Raw genomic sequence first — 24,439 nt, forward strand, 5'->3', positions numbered from 1 at the left:
GAATTTTTGAAAAAATATGTGCCCATTTTTAAATGCCTCCTACACCTACCCAGTAACTACAATATGCATATACTTATTATATATGGATAGAAAACACCCTAAAGTTTCAAAAACTGTTTGAATGGTGTCTGTGAGTATAACAGAACTCATTTGGCAGGCAAAACCCTGAGACAGATTCTGACAGGAAGTGGATACCTGATGTGTTGAATTGACTTTGAGCCTATGCCATTGAAAAACAAAGGGGGTGAGGTATATTCTGGCACTTCCTATTGCTTCCACAAGATGTCCCCAGCCTTTACAAAGTGTTTTGAGTGTTCTACAGTGAGATCTGACCGAATAAGAGCCATGGAACGTGATGGTCCATCATTCACCCTGGCGCGCGATTTGATGGTGGGTACTCTCATTCCGAAACGTTTTAAAAGAAAACCCAATGGTCCGCCTTGAATTTTATTCATGTTCTGGTTAAAAAAGGCCCTAATGATTTATGCGATACAACGTTTGACATGTTTGAACGAACGGAAATATATTTTTTCCGTTCTTGAAGTGAAGTGAAGTCCGGCTGGCTTAGATCATGCGCTACAACACGGAGGTTTTTCGACATAAATGATGAGCTTTTTTGAACAAAACTACATTCGTTATGGACCTGGGACTCTTTGGAAGTGACATCTGATGAAGAGAATCAAAGGTAATGGATTATTTATATAGTATTTTCGATTTTAGATTCCTCCAACATGGCGGTTAGTCTGTATCGCGATGCGTATTTTTCTGGCGCAGTGCTCAGATTATTGCAAAGTGTGATTTCCCAGTAAGGTTAATTTAAAATCTGACAAGTCCATTGCGTTCAAGAGATGTAAATCTATAATTCTTTGAATGACAATATAATATTTTAGCAATGTTTTCTAATATTAATTAATTATTTTGTCGTCATGACTTGACTGCCGGTATTGGAGGGAAACGATTTCCTGAACATCAACGCCATAGTAAAACACTGTTTTTAGATATAAATATGAACTTGATAGAACTAAAAATGCATGCATTGTCTAACAAAATGTCCTAGGAGTGTCATCTGATGGAGATTGTAAAAGGTTAGTGCATAATTTTAGCTGATTGTATGGTTTTGGTGACGCATGTCTTTGAATCGACAATGCATTGCACACAGCTATTGTCAATGTACTCTCCTAACATAACCTAACTTTATGCTTTCCCCGTAAAACCTTTTTGAAATCGGTAAACGTGGTTAGATTAAGAAGATGTTTATCTTTCAAAGGCTGTAAGTTAGTTGTATGTTTGAGAAATTTGAATTTGTACATTTATTTGGTTTCAAATTTGCCGCTCTTGAAATGCACCTGCAGTTGATAGGGTGCGCCACGGGGGGAACGCTAACGTCCCAGGTAGCCTCAAGAAGTTAAAGGCAATGCTACCAAATACTAATTGAGTGTATGTAAACTTCTGACCCACTGGGAATGTGATGAAAGAAATAAAAGCTGAAACAAATCATTCACTACTATTATTCTGACATTTCACATTCTTAAAATAAAGTGGTAATCCTAACTGACCTACGACAGGGAATTTTTACTAGGATTAAATGTCAGGAATTGTGAAAAACTGAGTTTAAATGTATTTGGCTAAGGTATATGTAAACTTCCGACTTCAACTGTAGGTCCTGGATGTCAGGCAGCTTGGCCCCAGTGATGTACTGGGCCGTACACACTACAGTCTGTAGAGCCTTACAATTCAGATGCTGAGCAGTTGCCATACCAGGGGGTGATGCAACCGGTTAGGATGCTCTCGATGGATCAGCTATGTAACTTTTTGTGGATCTGGGGACCCATGCCAAATCTTTTCAGTCTCCTGAGGGGGAAAAGGTGTTGTCTTGCCCTCATCATGACTGTCTTGGTGTGTTTGGACCATTATAGTTAATTGGTGATGTGGACACCAAGGAACTTGAAACTCTCGACCCGCTCCACTACAGCAACGATGATTTTAATGGTGGTCTGTTTATACCGCCTTTTCCTGTAGTCCACGATCAGCTCCTTTGTCTTGCTCACATTGAGGGAGCGGTTGTTGAACTGGCACCAAACTGTCAGGTCTCTGACCTCCTCCCTATAGGCTGTCTAATCGTTGTTGGTGATCATGCCTACCACTGTGGCGTCAGCAAGTTTAACGATGGTGTTGGAGTCATGTTTGGCCACGCAGTCGTGGGTGAACAGGGAGTACAGGAGGGGACTGAGCACACACCCCTGAGGGGCCCCAGTGTTGAGCCTCAACCTGGCAGATGTGTTGTTGCCAACCCTTACCACCTGGGGGCACCCATCAGGAAGTCCAGGATCCAGTTGCAGAGGGAGGTGTTTAGTCCCAGGGTCCTTAGCTTAGTGATGAGCTTTGTGGGCACTACGGTGTTGAACGCTGAGCTGTAGTCAATGAACAGCATTCTCACACAGGTGTTCCTTTTGTCCAGGTGGGAAAGGGCAGTGTGTAGTGCGAGTGAGATTGTGTGGTCTGTGGATCTGTTGTGGCGGTATGCAAATTGGAGGTGGTATAGCGTTTCTGGGATGATGGTATTGATGTGAGCCATGACCAGCCTTTCAAAGCACCGAATGGCTACTGATGTGAGTGCTACAGGGCAGTAATCATTTAGGCAGGTTACCATCGCTTCTTTGGGCACAGGGACTATGGTGGTCTGCTTGAAACATGTCAGTATTACAGACTCGGTCAGGGAGAGGTTGAAAATGTCAGTTCAGACACTTGCCTGTTGGTCCGTGCATGCTTTGACTAGACGTCCTGGTAATTCGCCTGACACCGGAGCTTTGTGAATGTTGACCTGTTTAAAGGTCTTGCTCACATCGGCTACGGAGAGCGTGATCACACAGTCATCCTGAACAGCTGGTGATCTCAGGCATGCTTCAGTTTTGCTTGCCTCGAAGCGACCAGAAAAGGCATTTCGCTCATTTGGTAGGCTCGCATTTACTGGGAAACTCGCGGCTGGGTTTCCCTTTGTAGTCCGAAATAGTTTGCATACCCTAACACATCCGACAAGCGTCAGAGCCAGTGTAGCAGGATTCAATCTTAATCCTGTATTGACGCTTTGCCTGATAGTTTGTCTGAGGGCGTAGCGGGATTTCTTATAAGCATCCAGATTAGTGTCCCGCTCTTTGAAAGTGGCAGCTCTAGCCTTTAGCTCGATGCGGATGTTGCATGTAATCCATGGCTTCTGGTTGGGATATGTACGTACAGTCACTGTGGGGACGACGTCGTTGATGCACTTATATTGATCAAGCCGGTGACTGAGGTAGTATACTCCTCCATGCCATTGGATGAATCCCAGAACATATTCCAGTCTGTGCTAGCAAAACAGTCCTGTAGCTTAGCATCCGTGTCATCTGACCACTTCCGTATTGAGCGAGTCACTGGTACTACCTGCTTTTGTTTTTGCTTGTAAGCAGGAATCAGGAGGATAGAATTATGGTCATATTTGCCAAATGGAGGGCGAGGGAGAGCTTTGTATGCATCTCTGTGTGTGGAGTAAAGGTGGTCTACATTTTTTCCCCTCTGGTTGCACATGTGACATGCTGGTAAAATAAGGTCCAACGGATTTAAGTTTGCCTGCATTAAAGTCCCTGGGCCACTAGGAGCGTCATTTCTGGATGAGAATTTTCTTGTTTGCTTATGGCCTTATACAGCTCGTTGAGTGCGATCTTAGTGCCAGCATCGGTTTGTGGAGGTAAATAGACAGCTACGAATAACATAGATGAGAACTCTCTTGGTATTTGGTTATCATGAGGTACTCTACCTCAGGCGAACAATACCTCAAGACTTCTTTAATATTAGACATCACGCACCAGCTGTTATTGACAAACAGACACACACCCCTGCCCCTCGTCTTACCAGATGCAGCTTCTCTGTCTTGCCGATGCACAGTAAACCCAGCCAGCTCTATATTATCCGTGTCGTCGTTCAGCCACGACTCGGTGAAACATAATATATTAACCTTTTTAATGTCCCGTTGGTAGGATAGTCTTAATCGTAGATCATCCATTTTATTTTCCAATGATTGCACGTTGGCAAATAGAACGGATGGTAGTGGAGGTTTACTCTCTCGCCTACGAATTCTCAGAAGGCAGCCCGACCTCTGCCCCCTTTTCCTCTGTCTTTTCTTCACGCAAATGAAAGGGATTTGGGCTTGTTCTCGAGAAAGCAGTATATCATTCGTGTCGGACTCGTTAAAGAAAAATCTTTGTCCAGTTCGAAGTGAATATCGCCTTTCTGATGTCCAGAAGCTCTTTTCGGTCATAAGAGATGGTAGCAGCAACGTTATGTACAAAATAAGCTAAAATAAGTGAAAAAATAAACAAAATAGCACAGTTGGTTAGGAACCCATAAAACCGCAGCCATCCCCTCCGGCGCAATATCATTCGCCTATGATGTTGTATAGGTGGAGTTATGGGCTAATTTACATATATGAACTTATATTTCTAACCATGTGGAACTGCATTAACATCCTTTTTATTTTAGGTTCAAACCATTTTTAAATGTTTATCTAATGTCACACAGTGGCCCCATTATTTCTATACAGACACAGTCATTTAAATACAGTACTTTGTGAACAGAATGAATACCTCGACATGTTCTACAACATACTGCGCTAATATCTACCCTGTCAATCATGATTGCAAATGACACAAGAAATATATGAAAATACAATGACTCCTCTAAGAAGCACTTGTCTTCCATCTGACCTTAAAACAATGTTACTCACAGTTGCTAGGATGGAAGTGGTATACCGGGATGACCACGTGGCCTTTCCCAGTGTTACTAGCCACCACTTCCTCATGGTCCAGGACGGAGAGGCGGATGTGAACATCCGGTTTGGACGTCTGGAACTGGACTGTACCGGCGTGGTCCGCGGTCACCTTCACAGAATACCTGTCATAATATACAGAGTTTATTATTGGTAGGGCCAGAAGGTTTTCCTGAAAATGTGATCTGACCAGGAAAAACTATGCCCTCAATCAATATGTGATTAGCACAAAACATAGACAACAGTAAATTATGAATTCCTGATGAATCATATAACTGATTACAATTAAATTTGGCACCTTTCAACCTAAGAACGTATGTTTTACCCTGTCATTATTCCGTTATGCTACCTGCAGATGACGTTCCTGTCATTGGGAATGTAGTAATCCCTGAATTCCTTCACAGAGAAGTTGTTGAGTGGAGCCTCTCGTGCCAGGTCAGGAAGATCACATGAGCCAATCAGACGCATCCTCCACTTGGCCCCGACGAGGGGTGTGTCAGGGGTGTGGGCCTCCGCCACAAAGGTGTATCCACGCTACAGGGAGGTGGGTATGAGGCATGAGGTTTAGTTCCTCACACACACAAAAATACATGGCACACCCACACACATATACTGCACATACAGTACTATCATAGTGCCACACTCACACAGCCACATTCCTACACTGTAAACCACAAAAACCTGATTTGTTTTTTATATACACATACATATGCGTTTCTATGTACAGTATAACATACAGTTTGTGTTTGTATTTGTGAGAGGTTGAATGTACAGTAGTTTGTTTAATGTTGAGACCTGGTTATGTTTGTAGACGTGGGGCTCTACTCTCTGGAAGATTCTGGGTAGCTCCTCTCCTGTGTTGTTGTCTATGACGTGGAGCAGACAGGAGGAGACCGGGGAGTAGACCTTAGCCACCAGCAGCATTTCTTTAGGCACCAAGAACACCTCTCTGGAACACACACACACACACACACACACACACACACACACACACACACACACACACACACACACACACACAGTACTCACAATGAAGTTTTACTACCACATAAAAAACATTAACAATGGAGGATCATGGTGTTAGCAAAACATTTTACATTCATATATGACATGAGTCAGTGCTCTATCTGTGTGTTGTGTGAGTATGTGTTTTCTACCTGAAGACCAGTATCCAGGAGTTGGCCAGTTCAGGCAGAGGGACAGAGTAGTCAGTGAATGTGATTCTGGTCCACTCATCCTCCTGACAGGGGTACAGTTCAGCTGTCCTCTCATCGTTACTGAAGATGTACCTGGACAATAAAGACACAACAACCATGACTATCAGGAAAAAGAGGTGCTGCATATGGGGGCTAGGTCCACTCCAATACTGCATAAACAGAGGATGAGATCAGGGGCCCGATGTATGAAGCGTCTCAGAGTAGGAGTGCTGATCTAGGATCAGGTCCCCCATGTCCATGTTATCTTATTCAGCATTATCTAAAAAGTGAAACTGATCCTAAAATCAGCAGTCCTACACTGAGACACTTGATACATGCGGCCCTAAAACTCCTGGGGGGGAAGTTCACTTTTATATAGAGAGGGCTGAGACTTACTATATGACAGTGTAACCTCACTTTGTCAACTTCACTCAAAGAGTTTAGAGTTGACAAAGACAGGGTTTGTCTGTGTTTGGTAAGACGAGCACCCAAGAGGTTATAAGTGAGTAAGAGTTACAAGGTGCGGAGATGGACACACATCATGTTAGAAGTGGAGGATTATTTTTGATTTGTACCAGAGTGACCCAGTGGCTTCAGACTGCACATTCCCTATCTGGAGCCTGTCACTGGGCTCAACAGACTGGGGGGGGGGGGGAAATCCCAGAAAGAGGGCCACAGAAACAGAGAATGAGGGGTTAAACAGAATATGAGGCAGATATATTTGGCCAGAATTCTCTCAGATATGATACTGAACTAACAGCAATAATCAATGTGTGAAACAGGTCATGTGCATAATCAGTCTCTTATGAGCTCTCCAGAAGAATACAGTTACATTTATTAGTTACAATTATGTATTATCATTGTAATATTTCTTCATCACACCACCTTGGTCATTTTATTTAAGCGCAATATACTATGGGGAGCTTCTCTTTGGGTTACAAGGCTAAGGAGAGTGAAAACACTTCACAGCTCTGACTCTATACTGGGGGCTTCCATTCCATTAATCAGTGAGATCTGACTTACACACACACATGTCGTACGCGCGGCACACACACATCCCTCACCCTCAGGCGGTGGATCAAGACACAAAGAGCCGATTGGAGCAGAGAGAGGATAAACAGCAGATGGTACCACCAGGAGACGATGGAACACAATGTGGAAAACTACTCACCTCTCCTCTACCGTGAGGCTGAGCCATGGCTATAGGACTCACTGAGGAGGACAGGGACAGACTCTGGGCACGCATGGAAAGAGGCTAAATGAATTGCCTCAATGCACTTAGCTGGCACAGTGTCATAACAGTGTGCCAAGCCATATTGTTGTACGTACCCAACAATGCACTGTAATGGAAAACGGTAAATTATACAATCATTTTGGGTGTTATCAACAGTAAAATACTCTGAAACGTTTACTGCAGCATACTGTAAATTATGGTGCACTGTGGGTAAATGTTATGGGTGGGGAAAGAATTTCTGCATTTCGAATGGTACTTTAATTACACGCAACAGAATACAGTACCGTGACCACTAGTGGGTGCATGGTATTGCTGTTTCTGGCTAATTAACATATTTTGAGGCGTGCCTTGTAAGAGGCTTTATTTGTTGCACTCATGAGTGAGAATGCTGCACCAGATCGTTCAAGATTGACGTCGAAGACATCGGAAAATGCTTTCAAAACCGACCACTAGGGGCAACATTACCATCAAGTAAGCATGGGTAAGGGATCAGAAGGTTGCGTGCTCGACACTTATTTGGGTGGGAGTTTTAACCTTATCCCAAACCTTAATGCTTACCTTAACCATTTGGAATGATTGCCTAAACATAATGTTTGAAGCCTATCCCAAACCTTAATCCATACCTTAATGGGATACTTTAAGATTTTGACAATGAGGCCCTTTATCTACATCCCCAGAGTCAGATGAACTCGTGGATACTATTTTTGTCTCTGCATGTAGTTTGAAGGAAGTTGCTAACCAGAGTTAGTGCAATGACTGCAAGTCTATGAGTAACGCTAATGACTGCAAGTCTATGAGTAACGCTAATGACTGCAAGTCTATGAGTAGCGCTAATGACTACAAGTCTATGAGTAGCGCTAATGACTGCAAGTCTATGAGTAGCGCTAATGACTGCAAGTCTATGGGTAGCGCTAATGACTGCAAGTCTATGGGTAGCGCTAATGACTGCAAGTCTATGGGTAGCGCTAATGACTGCAAGTCTATGGGTAGCGCTAATGACTGCAAGTCTATGGGTAACGCTAATGACTGCAAGTCTATGGGTACTTGCAATGATTGCACTAACACTAGAAATTTGAGAAATGGAATGATATAGAGCAGTAGGAGCAACAAAAACACTTAGAAAAGTGATGTTTGGAGCAATTTGGATTTTGCCGTTTCAAGGAAGTGGATGAACATCTAATTCTGTCTGTTTTGCCCTGTAGTTGCTGCCAGTTTGGATTCCTTTGTCAAGGCCTCTAGAAGTGCAAGTGATATAAAACAGAAACTATTCATTTATATACTGTAATGTGTAAACACTTTACCTATCAGCCAACCTGTTCGAACCAATCCCTTGTAATTACAGTAAATATTGTGAAATACAAACCTCTCCCCTCAATTAATTTAATGCATTCACCCATTAATTCATTCCGATTACGACAGCATACTTTATTGCAGTATAATACAGTACATTTTACGGTATTGTACTGTATGTCATTACGCAGTACCTGCTTCGATACCGTATTTATAACACAGAAGGTGTACTGAAATACGAAAAACATATTGCCACCGAGCTGCCTGTAAGCTACTGTGAAATTCACAGTATCCCCTTTACAGTGTAGGGAAGAAAACACAAGTATGCAGTGTGTTGGCTAAATTAGATGTGTCATGTTTGCGTGTGCTGTGTGAGATTGGGTTTTAGTGTTGTGTGCTCCGCTGTGAATGTGTGCGATGTTGAGCTAGCTGATTAATCATTTACCTCAATAAAGACACTGCGTGTTTCTCTGCATCCGATTCCACACTAGCCCACATCTCCTGAAGCGTCTTTGAGGCACTGAGATTCTCCTTTGTGCCTAGATAATACATATAACACACACACACCACGCTCAGTTAAGTAGCAGCAGACATACATAAAAGATGAAAGACATTCACCTTGAAGCCAAAGACATGAACACATTGTTATAATACTTGACTTAATGGAAGGTAAAAAGATGAGGGAGAGTGCCAGATGCATTTTTTTGTGACGAAAGAGAAAAAAAGACATTCAAACATCAAATTCACTGTGACACTCATCTCCAACCCTGTTACACTAGCCATGTACTGGATCAATTCATAAAATATGTAATTCTTCATACTGCATCTCCTGGCTATGCTACTGAGGTGTGTGTGCCTCTGTGCAAGCTTGCGTGCCTGCGTGAGAAAGTCTCAATGACAGGCGTTTCTCATCTTCTCCAAATCAACAGAGCCATTATGGGCTGGGCTCTGGTTTGGGAGATGAAAAAGTCATCTTGTAGAGAGATGGCTGTTTGTGACAGACAGGGCATCTGAGGTAGTTAATGCTAAAAAACTGACAGCGTGGCCTGTAATGAGCCTGAGACATCAGTTGTTGATGTCATTATTTTTCATGTGTTCCTAAAGTGCTTTGAGGCATGCAGTGTGTTTAAAATGTAAGGCTTGGAAATACAGAGTCTGGAATAGTCATCATGATAAATATGGTATCTAGGTATGGGGGGGGGGGGGGGGGGTTCTATACCAAAACAAATTACTTTCTTAAACAACCAGTGATGGAATCTGTGTGTGTCGTCCTAATGACAAGTCTGTGAGTGTAGTGTAACAAGGAGGGGAGTTTGGCGAGTACTGGAATCTCATGTCTCTGCTCCAGGCCTTAATATTGTGTTCTGACAGGCTGGACAGGACAGAGTAACCCTCAAGCCCTGGCAATAAATAGAGTCTGTTCATGTCCCTCACCTAAATAACGCCCTCCCTCCTTCTATCCCTTTCTCTTTCCCTCTCTCCATCCTCCTCTCTCCCTCCCTGCTCTCCCTCAACTCATAAACATGTCACAACAGAGCTGTTTGGATGTTCGAGGGGGTGCAGGTGGGTGGGTCGATGTGTGTGTGCATGAATGTGTGTGTTGTCCTGTCCCCGCCACCACCTCACCTGTCAGGGTGTATTAGTGAGAGTGGCAGACTCATCGATAAGTCTCTATTTCAGCCCAGAGTCCCAAAGATAGGGCACAGGGTTAACTCTTGAGAGAGAGTGAGTGAGTGAGTGAGTGAGTGAGTGAGTGAGTGAGTGAGTGAGAGTGAGAGAGAGAGAGAGAGAGAGAGAGAGAGAGAGAGAGAGAGAGAGAGAGAGAGAGAATAATAAGATGACGCCGATGGAGAAGGTCCAACCCGACTTTGTTATTTTGTGACTTTTTTTTCGTGTTTATCCTTAATTTCTTACAGAAAGCTCACACCATTATCACAGCCAAGTACATTTGAATTATAAATCGACAGCTACTAACTTTAACCTCAATTTCAGCTCCTACTTCAACTCCGACTCAGCTTTTCCCTTGTTTACACCGGACCCTACTCCATTGTTCGGGTTACCGAAGCGCTGCAAGCGAAGACGAGGGAGGAGTGCTGGAGTATTTGTTAGACTAAGACGCAGAGAAAATCAATCGGCACTCCCCTCCATTTTACTGGCCAATGTCCAGTCACTTGAGAACAAGATGGATGAGCTTTGTTTGAGAGGTTCCTACCAACGGGACGTGAAAAACTGTAATATTCTTTGTTGTAAACAACTGGTGCGCTGCTTCAAGTATGAAGGAAGTCTCAAGCTTTTGCTCACCTGAACTAGAATATCTCATGGGAAATTGCAGACGTTTTTATCTGCCAAAATACGAGAATGGAACCAAGCAGGCACGCAACGAGCTGTTCAGGGCCATAAACAAACAAGAAAACGCTCACCCAGAGGAAGTGTTTCTAGTGGCTGTTTCTAGGACTTTAACTCCTGAAATTCTGTTTATCCCACTTTTACCAAGAGGCTCTGAACCACTTTTAATTAAGGCCTTCCCTCGCCCTCCCTTCTGCAAATCAGATCATGACTCCATCCTCCTGCTTCCTGTTTACAAGCAAAAACTCAAACAGGACGTATCAGAGACGTGCTCAGTACGGAAGTGGTCTGATGAAGCGGACGCTAAGCTACAAGACTGCTTCGCTAGCCCAGACCAGAGTATGTTCAGGGATTCATCATTCAATGTTATCTATTGAGGAGATTACCACATCAGTCATGGGTTTCATCAACGAGTGCATTGATGAAGTCATCCCCACAGTGACCATACTGTACATACGTACCCTAACAAAAAGCTATGGATTATCGCTTTCAATGAACGGGATACGGATGATTACAAGAAAGCCCTGGGTCTTACCCTGACGAACCATCAAACATGGAAAATGTCAATATAGGACTAATATTGAATCTTACTACACCGGTTCCGATGTTCGCCTGATGTGGTAGGGTTTGCAGACTAACTCGAAGGTAACCAGCCTAAACGACTATCGTCCCGTAGCACTCACATCTGTAACCAAGAAATGCTGTCACATCAACACCATCATCCCAGACACCACTCCAATTTTGCTACTGTTATTTTTCACTGTCTTTTTACTGTTGTTTTTATTTCTTTACTTACCCATTGTTCACCTAATACCTTTTTTGCACTGTTGGTTACAGCCTGTAAGTAAGCATTTCACTGTAAGGTCTACACCTGTTGTATTTGGCGCACGTGACAAATAAACTTTGATTTGAATTCTCATACCGCCTCAACAGATCCACAGATTATGCAATTTCTATAGCACTCCACACTGCTCTCTCCCACCTGGAGAAATACCTATGTGAGAATGCTGTGCATTGACTACAGCTCAGCCTCAAAGCTCATCACCAAGCTCGGGACCCTGGGACTGAACACCTCCTTCTGCAACTGAATCCTGGACTTTCTGACGACCGCCTCCAGGTGGTAAGGGTAGGTAACAACACATCTGCCACGCTGACCTTCAACACTGCGGCCCCTCAGGGGTGTGTGTTTAGTCCCCTCCTATACTCCCTGTTCACCCAAGACTGTATAGCTAGGCATCACTTCAACACATTCATCTAGTTTGCTGACTACACAGTGGTAGTTGGCCTGATCACCGACGACGATGAGACAGCCTACAGGGATGAGGTCAGAGACCTGGCAGTGCAGTGCCAGGACAACAACCTCTGCCTCAATGTCAGCAAGACAAAGGAGCTGATCGTGGACTACAGGAAACAGAGGGGCGAGGATACCCCATCCACATCGACAAGGCTGTAGTGGAGCGGGTCGATAGCTTCAAGTTCCTTGACTTAATATGTTTCTCTCACACTATCACAGTTGTGAAGAAGGAGGCTGACAAGATTTGGAATGGCCCTGAAAAAGTTATATAGCTGCACCATTGAGAGCATCTTGACTGGCTGCATCACCGTTTGGTATGGCAACTGCACCGCCCTTAATCACAAGGCACTACAGAGGGCGGTGGAGATGGCACAGTACATCATTGAGGCCGAGCTCCCTGCCATCCATGTCCTCTATACCAGGCGGTTTTAGAGGAAGGGCCTGTAAATTGTCAAAGACCCTAGCCACCCAAGCTATAGACTGTTCACTCTGCTACGGCACAGCAAGTGGTACCGGAGCGCCAACCTGGGGGCAAGTGGTACCGGAGCACCAACCTGGGGCCAAAAGGCACCTGAACAACTTCATACCCCCAAGCCATATGATTACTGAACAGTTAATCAAATGGCTACTCAGACTATTAACTTTACCCTTTTTTGCACTGACTCTCTTACACTGACTCTATGCACATGTATTAGACTCACACACACTTACACTCCAACACACACACACACTACATATACAACTACATATACCTAGGTGTCTGGTCAGACTGTAAACTCTCCTTCCAGACTCACATCAAACATCTCCAATCCAAAGTTAAATCTAGAATTGGCTTCCTATTTCGCAACAAAGCATTCTTCACCCATGCTGCCAAATATACCCTCATAAAGCTGACCATCCTACCGATCCTCGACTTCGGCGATGTCATTTACAAAATAGCCTCCAACACTCTACTCAATAAACTGGATGCAGTCTATCACAGTGCCATCCGTTTTGTCACCAATGCCCAACATACTACCCACTAGAGGTTGACCGATTATGATTTTTCAACGCCGATACCGATTATTGGAGGACCAAAAAAGCCGATACCGATTAATCTGCCAATTTTTTTCTTTGTAATAATGCCAATTACAACAATACTGAATTAACACTTATTTGAACTTAATATAATACATAAATACTATCAATTTAGCCTCAAATAAATAATGAAACATGTTCAATTTGGTTTAAATAATGCAAAAACAAAGTGTTGGAGAAGAAAGTAAAAGTGCAATATGTCCCATGTAAAAAAGCTAACGTATAAGTTTCTTGCTCAGAACATGAGAACATATGAAAGCTGGTGGTTCCTTTTATCATGAGTCTTCAATATTCCCAGGTAAGAAGTTTTAGGTTGTAGTTATTATAGGACTATTTCTCTCTATACGATTTGTATTTCATATACCTTTGACTATTGGATGTTCTTATAGGCACTTTAGTATTGCCTGTGTAACAGTATAGCTTCCGTCCCTCTCCTCGCTCCTACCTGGGCTCGAACCAGGAACACATCGACAACAGCCACCCTCGAAGCAGCGTTACCCATGTAGAGCAAGGGGAACAACCACTCCCAAGTCTCAGAGCGAGTGACGTTTGAAACGCTATTAGCGTGCACCCCGCTAACTAGCTAGCCATTTCACATCGGTTACACCAGCCTAATCTCGGGGGTTGATAAGCTTGAAGTCAAACAGCACAATGCTTGAAGAATTGCGAAGAGCTGCTGGCAAACGCACGAAGGTGCTGTTTGAATGAATGCTAACGAGCCTGCTGCTGCCTACCATCACTCAGTCAGACCGCTCTATCAAATATCAAATCATAGACTTAATTATAACATAATAACACACAGAAATACGAGCCTTTGATCATTAATATGGTCGAATCCGGAAACTAATATGGTCGAATTCGAAAACGAAACGTTTATTATTTCAGTGAAATACGGAACCGTTCCGTATTTGATCTAACGGGTGGCATCCCTAAGTCTAAATATTCCTGTTACATTGCACAACCTTCAATGTTATGTCATAATTATGTACAATTCTGGCAAATTAATTACGGCCTGATTGTTATAAAAACCTGAAATCGGCCTTAATTAATCGGCCATTCCGATTAATCGGTCGACCTCTACTACCCACCACTGCGACCTGTACGCTCTCATTGGCTGGCCCTCGCTTCATACTCGTCGCCAAACCCACTGTCTCCAGGTCATCTACAAGACCCTGCTAGGTAAAGTCCCCAATTATCTCCGCTCACTGGTCACCATAGCAGCACCCACCTGTAGCACGCGCTCCAGCAGGTATATCTCTCTGGTCACCCCCAAAGCCAATTCCTCCTTTGGCTGTCTCTTCTTCCAGTTCTCTGCTGCCAATGACTGGAACGAACTACAAAAATCTCTGAAACTGGAAACACTTATCTCCCTCACTAGCTTTAAGCACCAGCTGTCAGAGCAGCTCACAGATCACTGCAGCTGTACATAGCCCATCTATAATTTAGCCCATACAACTACCTCTTCCCCTACTGTATTTATTTATTTATTTAGCTCCTTTGCACCCCATTATTTCTATTTCTACTTTGCACTTTCTTCCACTACAAATCTACCATTCCAGTGTTTTACTTGCTATATTTTATTTACTTTGCCACCATGGCCTTTTTTGCCTTTACCTCCCTTATCTCACCTCATTTGCTCACATTGTATATAGAATTATTTTTCTACTGTATTATTGACAGTATGTTTATTTTACTCCATGTGTAACTCTGTGTTGTTGTATGTGTCGAACTGCTTTGCTTTATCTTGGCCAGGTCGCAATTGTAAATGAGAACTTGTTCTCAACTTGCCTACCTGGTTAAATAAAGGTGAAAAAAAAAATCATAAATACGCTCACACACAGAAAACACACACACATATTGATGCCACACACACACACTTTCACACTCTCAACAGAAGCTGCAGCTAGTCTGTTTATTATCTATACTGATTGCTATGTCACTTTTACCCCTACCTACATGTACATATTACCTCAGCTACCTCGTACCCCCAGCACATTGACTCGGCACCAGTACTCCTTGTATATCGACTCGTTATTGCTATTTAGTGTTACTATTTTTATTTGCTAATTTTCTTACTTTCTAACTCTACATTGTTGAGAAAGGGCTCGTAAGTAAGCATTTCACGGTAAAGTCTACACCTGTTATATTCGGTGCATGTGACAAATAAAGTTTTTTTTTTGACAGATACGGAGAAACAGAAAAATAAAATAAGAAAGAAAGAAAGGGAGGAAGGGAGAGAGAGGGAGAAAGGCAATGCCAGCCTGAGCCCTGTGGCAGTGATGGAGTGGGTAGGGCTGGCAGGAGAGGAAGGGGGGGATCGGCCAGAAGCAGAGGGAGTGAGCTGGAACAGCCAGAGTGACCTTTACACCTCAGATACTGTGAAACAGAAAACAAGAAAGGAAGAGAGAGGGAGGGAGAGGGAGAGCAATGAGGGTAGAGATGTTTATCTGGCAAAGATACAAACTGCCAGATCAACATCGCTCTTAACAACAATCACATGCCTTTTATTCACCTTTCACTCATTAGACAAGCAACAGTCAACCTGTTACAAACCAATTAAAAGGTCTGGATAACATCCCTCTCTTTCTAAGTGTGAATCCATTCTTCCTCTCTTCAACTCAATGAGCAGATCTATCTATAGCAAAGAATGTATCTAATTGTGCTCTGATTGTACATTGTAAAATTGTCCCTGAGGCCATTGGAAAATTTAATTGAACAACATTGAGAAGTTTGATTGTGAGTGTGAGGCCGTATTAACCCATTATTACCTGGTTTAGTAACATTGAGGATGAGGACAGTATTAACCCCTTATTACCTGGTGCAGTAGCGTTGAGGATGAGGACAGCATTAACCCATTATTACCTGGTTTAGTAGCATTGAGGATGAGGACAGCATTAACCCATTATTACCTGGTTTAGTAGCGTTCAAGATGAGGACAGCATTAACCCATTATTACCTGGTTTAGTAGCGTTCAAGATGAGGACAGCATTAACCCATTATTACCTGGTTTAGTAGCGTTGAGGATGAGGACAGTATTAACCCATTATTACCTGGTGCAGTAGCGTTGAGGATGAGGACAGCATTAACCCATTATTACCTGGTTTAGTAGCATTGAGGATGAGGACAGCATTAACCCATTATTACCTGGTGCAGTAGCGTTGAGGATGAGGACAGTATTAACCCATTATTACCTGGTGCAGTAGCGTTGAGGATGAGGACAGTATTAACCCATTATTACCTGGTTTAGTAGCATTGAGGATGAGGACAGCATTAACCCATTATTACCTGGTGCAGTAGCGTTGAGGATGAGGACAGTATTAACCCATTATTACCTGGTTTAGTAGCATTGAGGATGAGGACAGCATTAACCCATTATTACCTGGTGCAGTAGCGTTGAGGATGAGGACAGCATTAACCCATTATTACCTGGTGTAGTAGCGTTGAGGATGAGGACAGTATTAACCCATTATTACCTGGTGCAGTAGCGTTGAGGATGAGGACAGCATTAACCCATTATTACCTGGTTTAGTAGCATTGAGGATGAGGACAGCATTAACCCATTATTACCTGGTTTAGTTGCATTGAGGATGAGGACAGTATTAACCCATTATTACTTGGTTTAGTAGCGTTGAGGATGAGGACAGTATTAAACCATTATTACTTGGTTTAGTAGCGTTGAGGATGAGGGCAGTATTAACCCATTATTACTTGGTTTAGTAGCGTTGAGGATGAGGGCAGTATTAACCCATTATTACCTGGTTTAGTAGCGTTGAGGATAAGGACAGCATTAACCCATTTTTACCTGGTTTAGTAGAATTGAGGATCTCGCGGACTAGATGTCCCTTGAAGCCGGCCTGGAGGATCCTGACTGCCTGGATTTCCTGCTCGGTGGGCTTCCTGCTGCCCCAACCCTCTGGTGCCTCACAATCTGTACAACACACAATGATACACAAAATAGTTACACATACAATTACATTCTTGCAGAGAAAAAAAAAACTCCACACCCACCTGTACCTGTGGAGGACGGTCCCCTTGTCTCGCTGGTGGAGAGCGAGGGGTCGTTGGTAAGGGCCTGGACAGCAAACAGCTCCTCTGCTGACAGCTTCCTGTCCAGAGCAACGCAGATCATGTGATACACTGCTTCATTAAACACCTGCACAGACAGGAGTGGGGGAGGTCAGTGCGTGCACCAAGAGAGAGAGCGAGAGAGAGAGAGAGAGAATAATAAGATGACGCCGATGGAGAAGGTCCAACCCGACTTTGTTATTTTGTGTGTGTGTGTGTGTGTGTGTGTGTGTGTGTGTGTGTGTGTGTGTGTGTGTGTGTGCTGGCTTACTGACCAGGCACTCAGGGCACATTCCCTCGGGGTCCCTGACCCCAGAAATCATATGAAGTTTCAAGTTCTCTTTCGTATCGTCTGAGATTCCTAAAGATTGGAAAGCTGCCGCGGTCATCCCCCTCTTCAAAGGGGGTGACACTCTAGACCCAAACTGTTACAGACCTATATCTATCCTGCCCTAACTTTGAAAGCCAAGGTAACAAACAGATCACTGACCATTTAGAATCCCACCGTACCTTCTCCGCTGTGCAATCTGATTTCAGAGTTGGTCACAGGTGCACCTCAGCCACGCTCAAAGTACTAAACGATTTCATAACCGCCATCAATAAAAGACAATACTGTGCAGCCGTCTTCATCGACCTGGCCAAGGCTTTCGACTCCGTCAATCACCGTATTCTTATCGGCAGACTCAACAGCCTTGGTTCCTCAAATGACTGCTTCGCCTGGTTCACCAACTACTTCTCAGATAGAGTTCAGTGTGTAAAATCGAAGGGCCTGTTGTCCGGACCTCTGGCAGTCTCTATGGGGGTACCACAGGGTTCAATTCTCAGGGAGACTCTTTTTCTGTATATATCAACGATGTCGCTCTTGCTGCGGGTGATTCCTTGATCCACCTCTATGCAGACGACACCATTCTGTATACATCTGGCCCTTCTTTGGACACTGTGTTAACAAACCTCTAAACGAGCTTCAATGTAATACAACACTCCTTCCGTGGCCTCCAAGTGCTCTTAAACGCTAGTAACACCAAATGCATGCTCTTCAACCGATCGCTGCCCACACCCATCCGCCTGAATAGCATTACTACTCTGGACAGTCCTGACTTAGAATATGTGGACAACTACAAATACCTAGGTGTCTGGTTAGACTGTAAACTCTCCTTTCAGACTCACATTAAGCATCTCCAATGCAAAATTAAATCTAGAATCGGCTTTCTATTTCGCAACTATGCATCCTTCACTCATGCTGCCAAACATACCCTCGTAAAACTGACTATCCTACCGATCCTTGACTTCGGAAATGCAATTTACAAAATAGCATCCAACACTCTACTCAGCAAACTGGATGCAGTCTATCACAGTGCCATCCGTTTTGTCACCAAAGCCCCATATACCACCCACCACTGCGACCTGTATTATGCTCTTGTCGGCTGGCCCTCGCTACATATTCGTTGCCAGACCCACTGGCTCCAGGTCATCTATAAGTCTTTGCTAGGTAAAGCTCCGCCTTATCTCAGCTCACTGGTCACCATAATAACACCCACCTGTAGCACGCGCTCCAGCATGTATATCTCACTGATCATCCCCAAAGCCAACACCTCCTTTGGCCGCCTCTCCTCCCAGTTCTCTGCTGCCAATGACTGGAACAAATTGCAAAAATCGCTGAAGTTGGAGACATATCTCCCTCACTAACTTTAAGCGTCAGCTATCTGAGCAGCTTACCGATCGCTGCAGCTGTACACAGCCCATCTGTAAATAGCCCATCCAACTACTTACCTCATCCCCATATTGTTTTTATTAACTTTTTTTGCGCTTTTGCACACCAGTATTTCTATTTGCACATCATCATCTGCACATCTATCACTCCAGTGTTAATTTGCTAATTTGTAATTACTTCACTACTATGGCCTATTTATTGCCTTACCTCCTTACGCCATTTGCACACACTGTATATAGACTTCTTAAATTGTGTTATTGACTGTACGTTTGTTTATTCCATGTGTCTATTCCAACTGGCCTACCTGGTTAAATAAAGGTGAAATAAAAAAAATCATGAAAAAAAGTTATATTGGTCATATTTTCGGGATACAGATGGTATACACCTTCTAACGAAATACTTACTTGTAGGTTTCTTCTCAACAATGCAATGACAATAAGAAATAATAAAATATAATAATACAAACAAAGGCAATGAATCAATTTATTGTGTGTTTGTCTGTGTGGGTGAGTGCATGTGTGCTAAGGAGTGGAAAATCAGAGCAGGTGGTCAGTCCAGTTCAAGTGTTCAGCAGTCTGATGGCTTGTAGATAGAAACTATTTCTGAGCCTGTTGGTGTCAGACATCATGCTCCGATATCGTCTGCCCGACCGTAACAGAGTCAACAGCTCATGCCTGGGGTATGTGGGGTCCTTGATGATGCTGCAGGCACCGTTTTGAGTAGATGTCCTGGATGGGTGGGAGCACAGTCCCAGTGATGTAACTGGGCCATCTTCATCACCCGCTGGAGGGCTTTACTGTTGTGGACGGAGCTATTCCCGAACCAGGATGTGATGTAACTGGTTAGGACTCTCTCGATGGTGTAGTGGTAGTATTTGGAGAGGACCTGGGGTGGCATGCAGAATTGTTTCACCCGTCTTAGGAAGTACAGACACTCTTGTGCCCACGTCAAGAGTGGTGGTGTTGTTGGATGCGGAGGAACCTCTTACATCTAGGCGTTCCGCTAGCGGAACCCCGTTTCGCCAGAGGAACCCCTAGCCAACAGCCAATGGGATCGCATGGCGCGAAATACAAAATACCTCAAAAATCCAATAATTTCAATTTTTCAAACATACGACTATTTTACACCATTTGAAAGATAAACCTCTCCTGAATCCAACCACGTTGTCCGATTTCAAAAAGGCTTTACAGCGAAAGCAAAACATTAGATTATGTTAGGAGAGTACATAGACCAAAATAACCACACAGCCATTTTTCAAGCAAGCATATATATCAATAAAACCCAAAACACAGCTAAATGAAGCACTAACCTTTGATGATCTTCATCAGATGACACTCCTAGGACATTATGTTATACAATACATCTATGTTTTGTTCAATCAAGTTCATATTTATATCCAAAAACAGCTTTTTACATTGGCGCGTGATGTTCAGAAAATGTATTCCAACGAAAAACTTCTGGTGAATTTACAAAAATACTCATCATAAACGTTGACAAAATACATGACAATTATTTTAAGAATTATAAATACAGAACTCCTTTATGCAATCGCTCTGTCAGATTTTAAAATAGCTTTTCGGCGAAAGCACATTTTTCAATATTCTGAGTACATAGCTCGCCATCACGGCGAGCTATTCAGACACCCGCCAAGTTTGGGGCAACCTAAACTCAGAATTAGCATTAGAAATATTGTATTACCTTTGCTGATCTTCGTCAGAATGCACTCTCAGGACTGCTACTTCCACAAGAAATGTTGTTTTTGTTCGAAATAATCCAGAGTTATGTCCAAATACCTCCGTTTTGTTCGTGCGTTCAGGTCACTAAGGGTAATGCGTGAGCGATTCGAGACACAAAAAGTCAAAATGTTCCATTACCGTACTTAGAAGCATGTCAAACGCTGTTTAAAATCAATTTTTATGGTATTTTTAACGTAAAATTGCGATAATATTCCAACCGGACAATAGGCTATTCATTCAAGGAGGAAAAGAAAAAACAGCGTGCTCGCGGGAATGCGCATATCCAATCTCTTTGTCCTCAGGCAGACCAATCAGTAACTGAGCTCCTATACTCTGCCCAGAGACAGGAGAAGGCTCAATCCACTTTCTGAAGGCTTTAGACAGTCAATGAAAGACTTAGAAAGTGCAACATAACAGCACAGATACTGTAGTTTCGAAAGGGACTAGAAAGAAGAACTACATTTCTCAGATCCTACACTTCCTGGTCGACTTTTTCTCAGGTTTTTGCCTGCCATATGAGTTCTGTTATACTCACAGACACCATTCAAACAGTTTTAGTAACTTCAGAGTGTTTTCTATCCAAATATACTAATAATATGCATATTTTCATTTCTGGGCAAGAGTAGTAACCAGTTTAAATCGGGTACGTTTTTTCATCCGGCCGTGAAAATACTTCCCCCTATCCATACCAGGTTAAAACTGCTGACTCGCTCTACTGCAGTCCTGTTGATGTGGATCGGGGCATGTTAACTCCTCTGCTTCCTGAAGTCAACAATTGTTTTGCTGATGTTGAGGAAGAGGTTGTTGTCCAGGCACAATGTTTTTGGCTTACAACCATGGTGTCGTCAGGAAAGCAATGGCAAAATGTGTTGAATAGCTTTAAAATTAACTTTCAAATTGCAAAATTTTCTCTCTGCCTCATAGCATAATGGAAGAATTGCATGAGAGGAACTATAAAAAAGAAAATGTCTCTCTCCGCCTCATGACAAAATGTGTAGAAAAGCATAAAACTGGACATTTTTCTCTGCCCCATGGCAAAATCTGTAAAAACTGCAGGAAGTTAGCTATTTTCCTAAAAAACCCATTCGGAGGTAGGTGCCCCGGGGCCCCAAATGTGGTAGTCCGGCCCTGAGTGTGTGTGCTTGTATACAGTGTGTGTGTGTGTGTCCAGTGTTAGTGTCGAGTGTGTCTAGTGTCAGTGTGTGTGTGTGTCCAGTGTCAGTGTGTGTGTGTGTGTGTGTGTGTGTGTATATATATATGTGTCCTACCCTCTGGTGGTCTCGGAGCCCTCCGACAGTGCTGAGCTGAGCGGGACAGTGGGCGTCCCCCAGAGCCCTGGTGGCTGCTGGGAGCTCCAGCTCATCTGAGAAGGAGCTGACCACTCTGCCCAGTGCCCTCAGAATAGACAGGGCCTGCTCACAAAAACGCACACTCTCCTGGAGGTGGGGAGGAGAGGAGAAGAGGGGGTGGGGGTAAGGACACGTGAGGTGAAAGTGGAATGTCAGAGAAAATGCTCCTTGGTTCTGTCCATTCCGTCTGCTTATTCACCGTGGAGAAAAAAGTTATCAAACACACTTGTGCAAATACTGCCTGACTAGTCATTTTCCAGCTCCTTGAGTCTGCATATGGCATGAATAAGCCAACATGTTCACAGTCTTGGGTTTATAAGAGAAAGTCCCTGTAGCCTGAGCAGCCACAATACACTGCCTGCCTCTCCTCCCCTCCCCCTCCAGCTGTTGGTGTATTGTGACCAGCAGACAGACAGAGACAGACAGAGACAGACAGACAGAGAGGCAGAGTGGATATCATCCTTAACATCAGACGCACATCCGAGAGTGAGAGGAGAGGTAAGAAGAGGAGGATGAGGAGGTATACCCATGCCTGAGTGGGCGTATAAACAGAAGGTGAGGAGAAACCAAGTGGCTATTGCGGTATGGCTGTCTGCTGGTGTTTCCATGGTGACTGTGGTGTCCTCTTAACTTACCTTGTCCAGGTGAGGCATGACAGTCTCCTCGTCTCCGAAAACGAAGGGTGCCATGCTGTACAGGTGGACGTGGTAGCCCAGAGGCGCCCTCGTGTGGATGCACAGGACATGACGCCTAGGGCAGGGGAGGAGAGGGGGTGAGGGCGAGAGTAGAGAATGGAGGGATAGAAAGGGGGTAAGAGAGCGGGATCAGATTAGCCCTAATATTGTGTGAAACCAACCCCTCACCAGATAACAAACCATGAAACTTAGAGTTGATAAAAACCCAATGATAGTGCTACTCCGCTTAGAGCTGCTGCGCCAAGGCCTAGTCAGCTCTACAGATTCATTTCCATATACAGTAGGTTAATAATCCCTTCCTCTCAGACCCAATTACAAAGCCATGTCTCTGTCTGGCAGTAATGTCTTCCTGGCTGCCTCGGTCAAGTGTGGTCCACTCATAGAGCAGTCGTGCTAATGCACCGTGGCCCACAGCAGCTCACAGCCCTGCTAGAGCACTGCCAGCCTGAGAGAGTGGAGCTGGACTCCTCCATCTCATAAGCTTGGCATAATACAGCTATCACAGCCAAACATGATCAATGACAATAGACCTGATTGGTGTTGGGCTTAAGAGAATAGAATAATGGATAAAGGGAGGAGAGGGAAGTGGTTGAGAGAGAAAATGAAGTGAGAGAAAAATAAAAGAGGGAGAGATACTGTAGATTGATTGTGTGTGCAAAACAGATCGAGGGAAAGATTGAGAGATAGAAAAGGATTGAAAAGAGAGAGCGCAAAGAAGAGCGAGAGGTTGAAATTGAGTTCATTATCATTTGGCGGAAACAGCCCCCCCTCCACTTCAATCACTCGGGGACGCCTTGTGCGCTAAGTGTTACGTTTAAACCACGGCACAGTGGTAATTGTAGCTCCGCGTTCCTCCGCCTGACCCCAGAAACTAGGCCCCCTGCTTCTAGGCCAACCAGAAGCCATTAATAGAGACTAGGGCAAGTTTTTTTCTCAGAGCGTCAGATCTAACTGTAAAAGATATATTGATGGTGTGAGGTTTCAGCTGTAGCTTTGGAAATCAGCAGTTAAGTTAATAGTGTAAAGGTTATGTTGGGTTATTTTCATCAATAAAACCATAGAAAACACTGGTCTCATAAGGGCAAAAGTTCAACATCCAAACATCATGAGGGTGTGGTGAGGCTTTTATGCACCCTGATGATGGCCAACTTTGGAACATGGGCACCATGTTACTGCTTCAGAGTGTCATGAAATGTCTGGTGCCAACAACAGTTTGTATATGTATGGCTGGTGGTGAGGGTGGTCAGGCCAGGTTGAGCCAGGTCTTACCCAGGGGGGAGGACCAGCAGGGCAGCCTTGCAGGCAGTGGTCTGGATGTGGAGGACAGGTAGCTGATGCAGCAGACTCTTCCAGGAGTATGGCTCTGCTATGAGAACTCCAGACCTGCACACAGGACTCTCCTTCTCTAAAAGAAGACAGAAGATATAAACAGATGGCCAAACACAAAGGCACACAAGTGCTATTGATGGGTTATAATGGTACATGACCAAAAGTATGTGGACACCTGCTCGTCGAACATCTCATTCCAAAATCATGGGCATTAATATGGAGTTGGTCCCCCCTTTGCTGCTATAACAGCCTCCACTCTTCTGGGAAGGCTTTCCACTACATGTTGGAACATTGCTGCGACTTCTCTCGCAGTCGGCGT

General features: G+C 43.9%; 1 protein-coding gene across 5 annotated transcripts in view; it reads right to left on the reverse strand.

Moving 5' to 3' along the window:
• adgb (androglobin) overlaps positions 1–24,439 on the reverse strand; it is a 111,913-nt gene that overhangs the window by 27,933 nt on the left and 59,541 nt on the right. For 4 of the 5 annotated variants that reach the window (XM_029732969.1, XM_029732970.1, XM_029732967.1 and 1 more), the window contains 10 exons: positions 24,061–24,196; positions 22,732–22,846; positions 22,016–22,183; positions 17,244–17,388; positions 17,038–17,163; positions 8,964–9,057; positions 5,956–6,087; positions 5,594–5,747; positions 5,148–5,332; positions 4,757–4,923 (listed from right to left, as the gene is read on the reverse strand). In XM_029732969.1, coding sequence (XP_029588829.1) covers positions 4,757–4,923; positions 5,148–5,332; positions 5,594–5,747; positions 5,956–6,087; positions 8,964–9,057; positions 17,038–17,163; positions 17,244–17,388; positions 22,016–22,183; positions 22,732–22,846; positions 24,061–24,196 — 1,422 coding nt within the window. The remainder of the gene's footprint in view (positions 1–4,756; positions 4,924–5,147; positions 5,333–5,593; positions 5,748–5,955; positions 6,088–8,963; positions 9,058–17,037; positions 17,164–17,243; positions 17,389–22,015; positions 22,184–22,731; positions 22,847–24,060; positions 24,197–24,439) is intronic. The other variant, XM_029732968.1, reaches the window with a different exon arrangement.

This window comes from Salmo trutta, chromosome 35 (genome assembly GCF_901001165.1).
Source record: "Salmo trutta chromosome 35, fSalTru1.1, whole genome shotgun sequence".
Lineage (NCBI taxonomy): Eukaryota > Metazoa > Chordata > Actinopteri > Salmoniformes > Salmonidae > Salmo > Salmo trutta.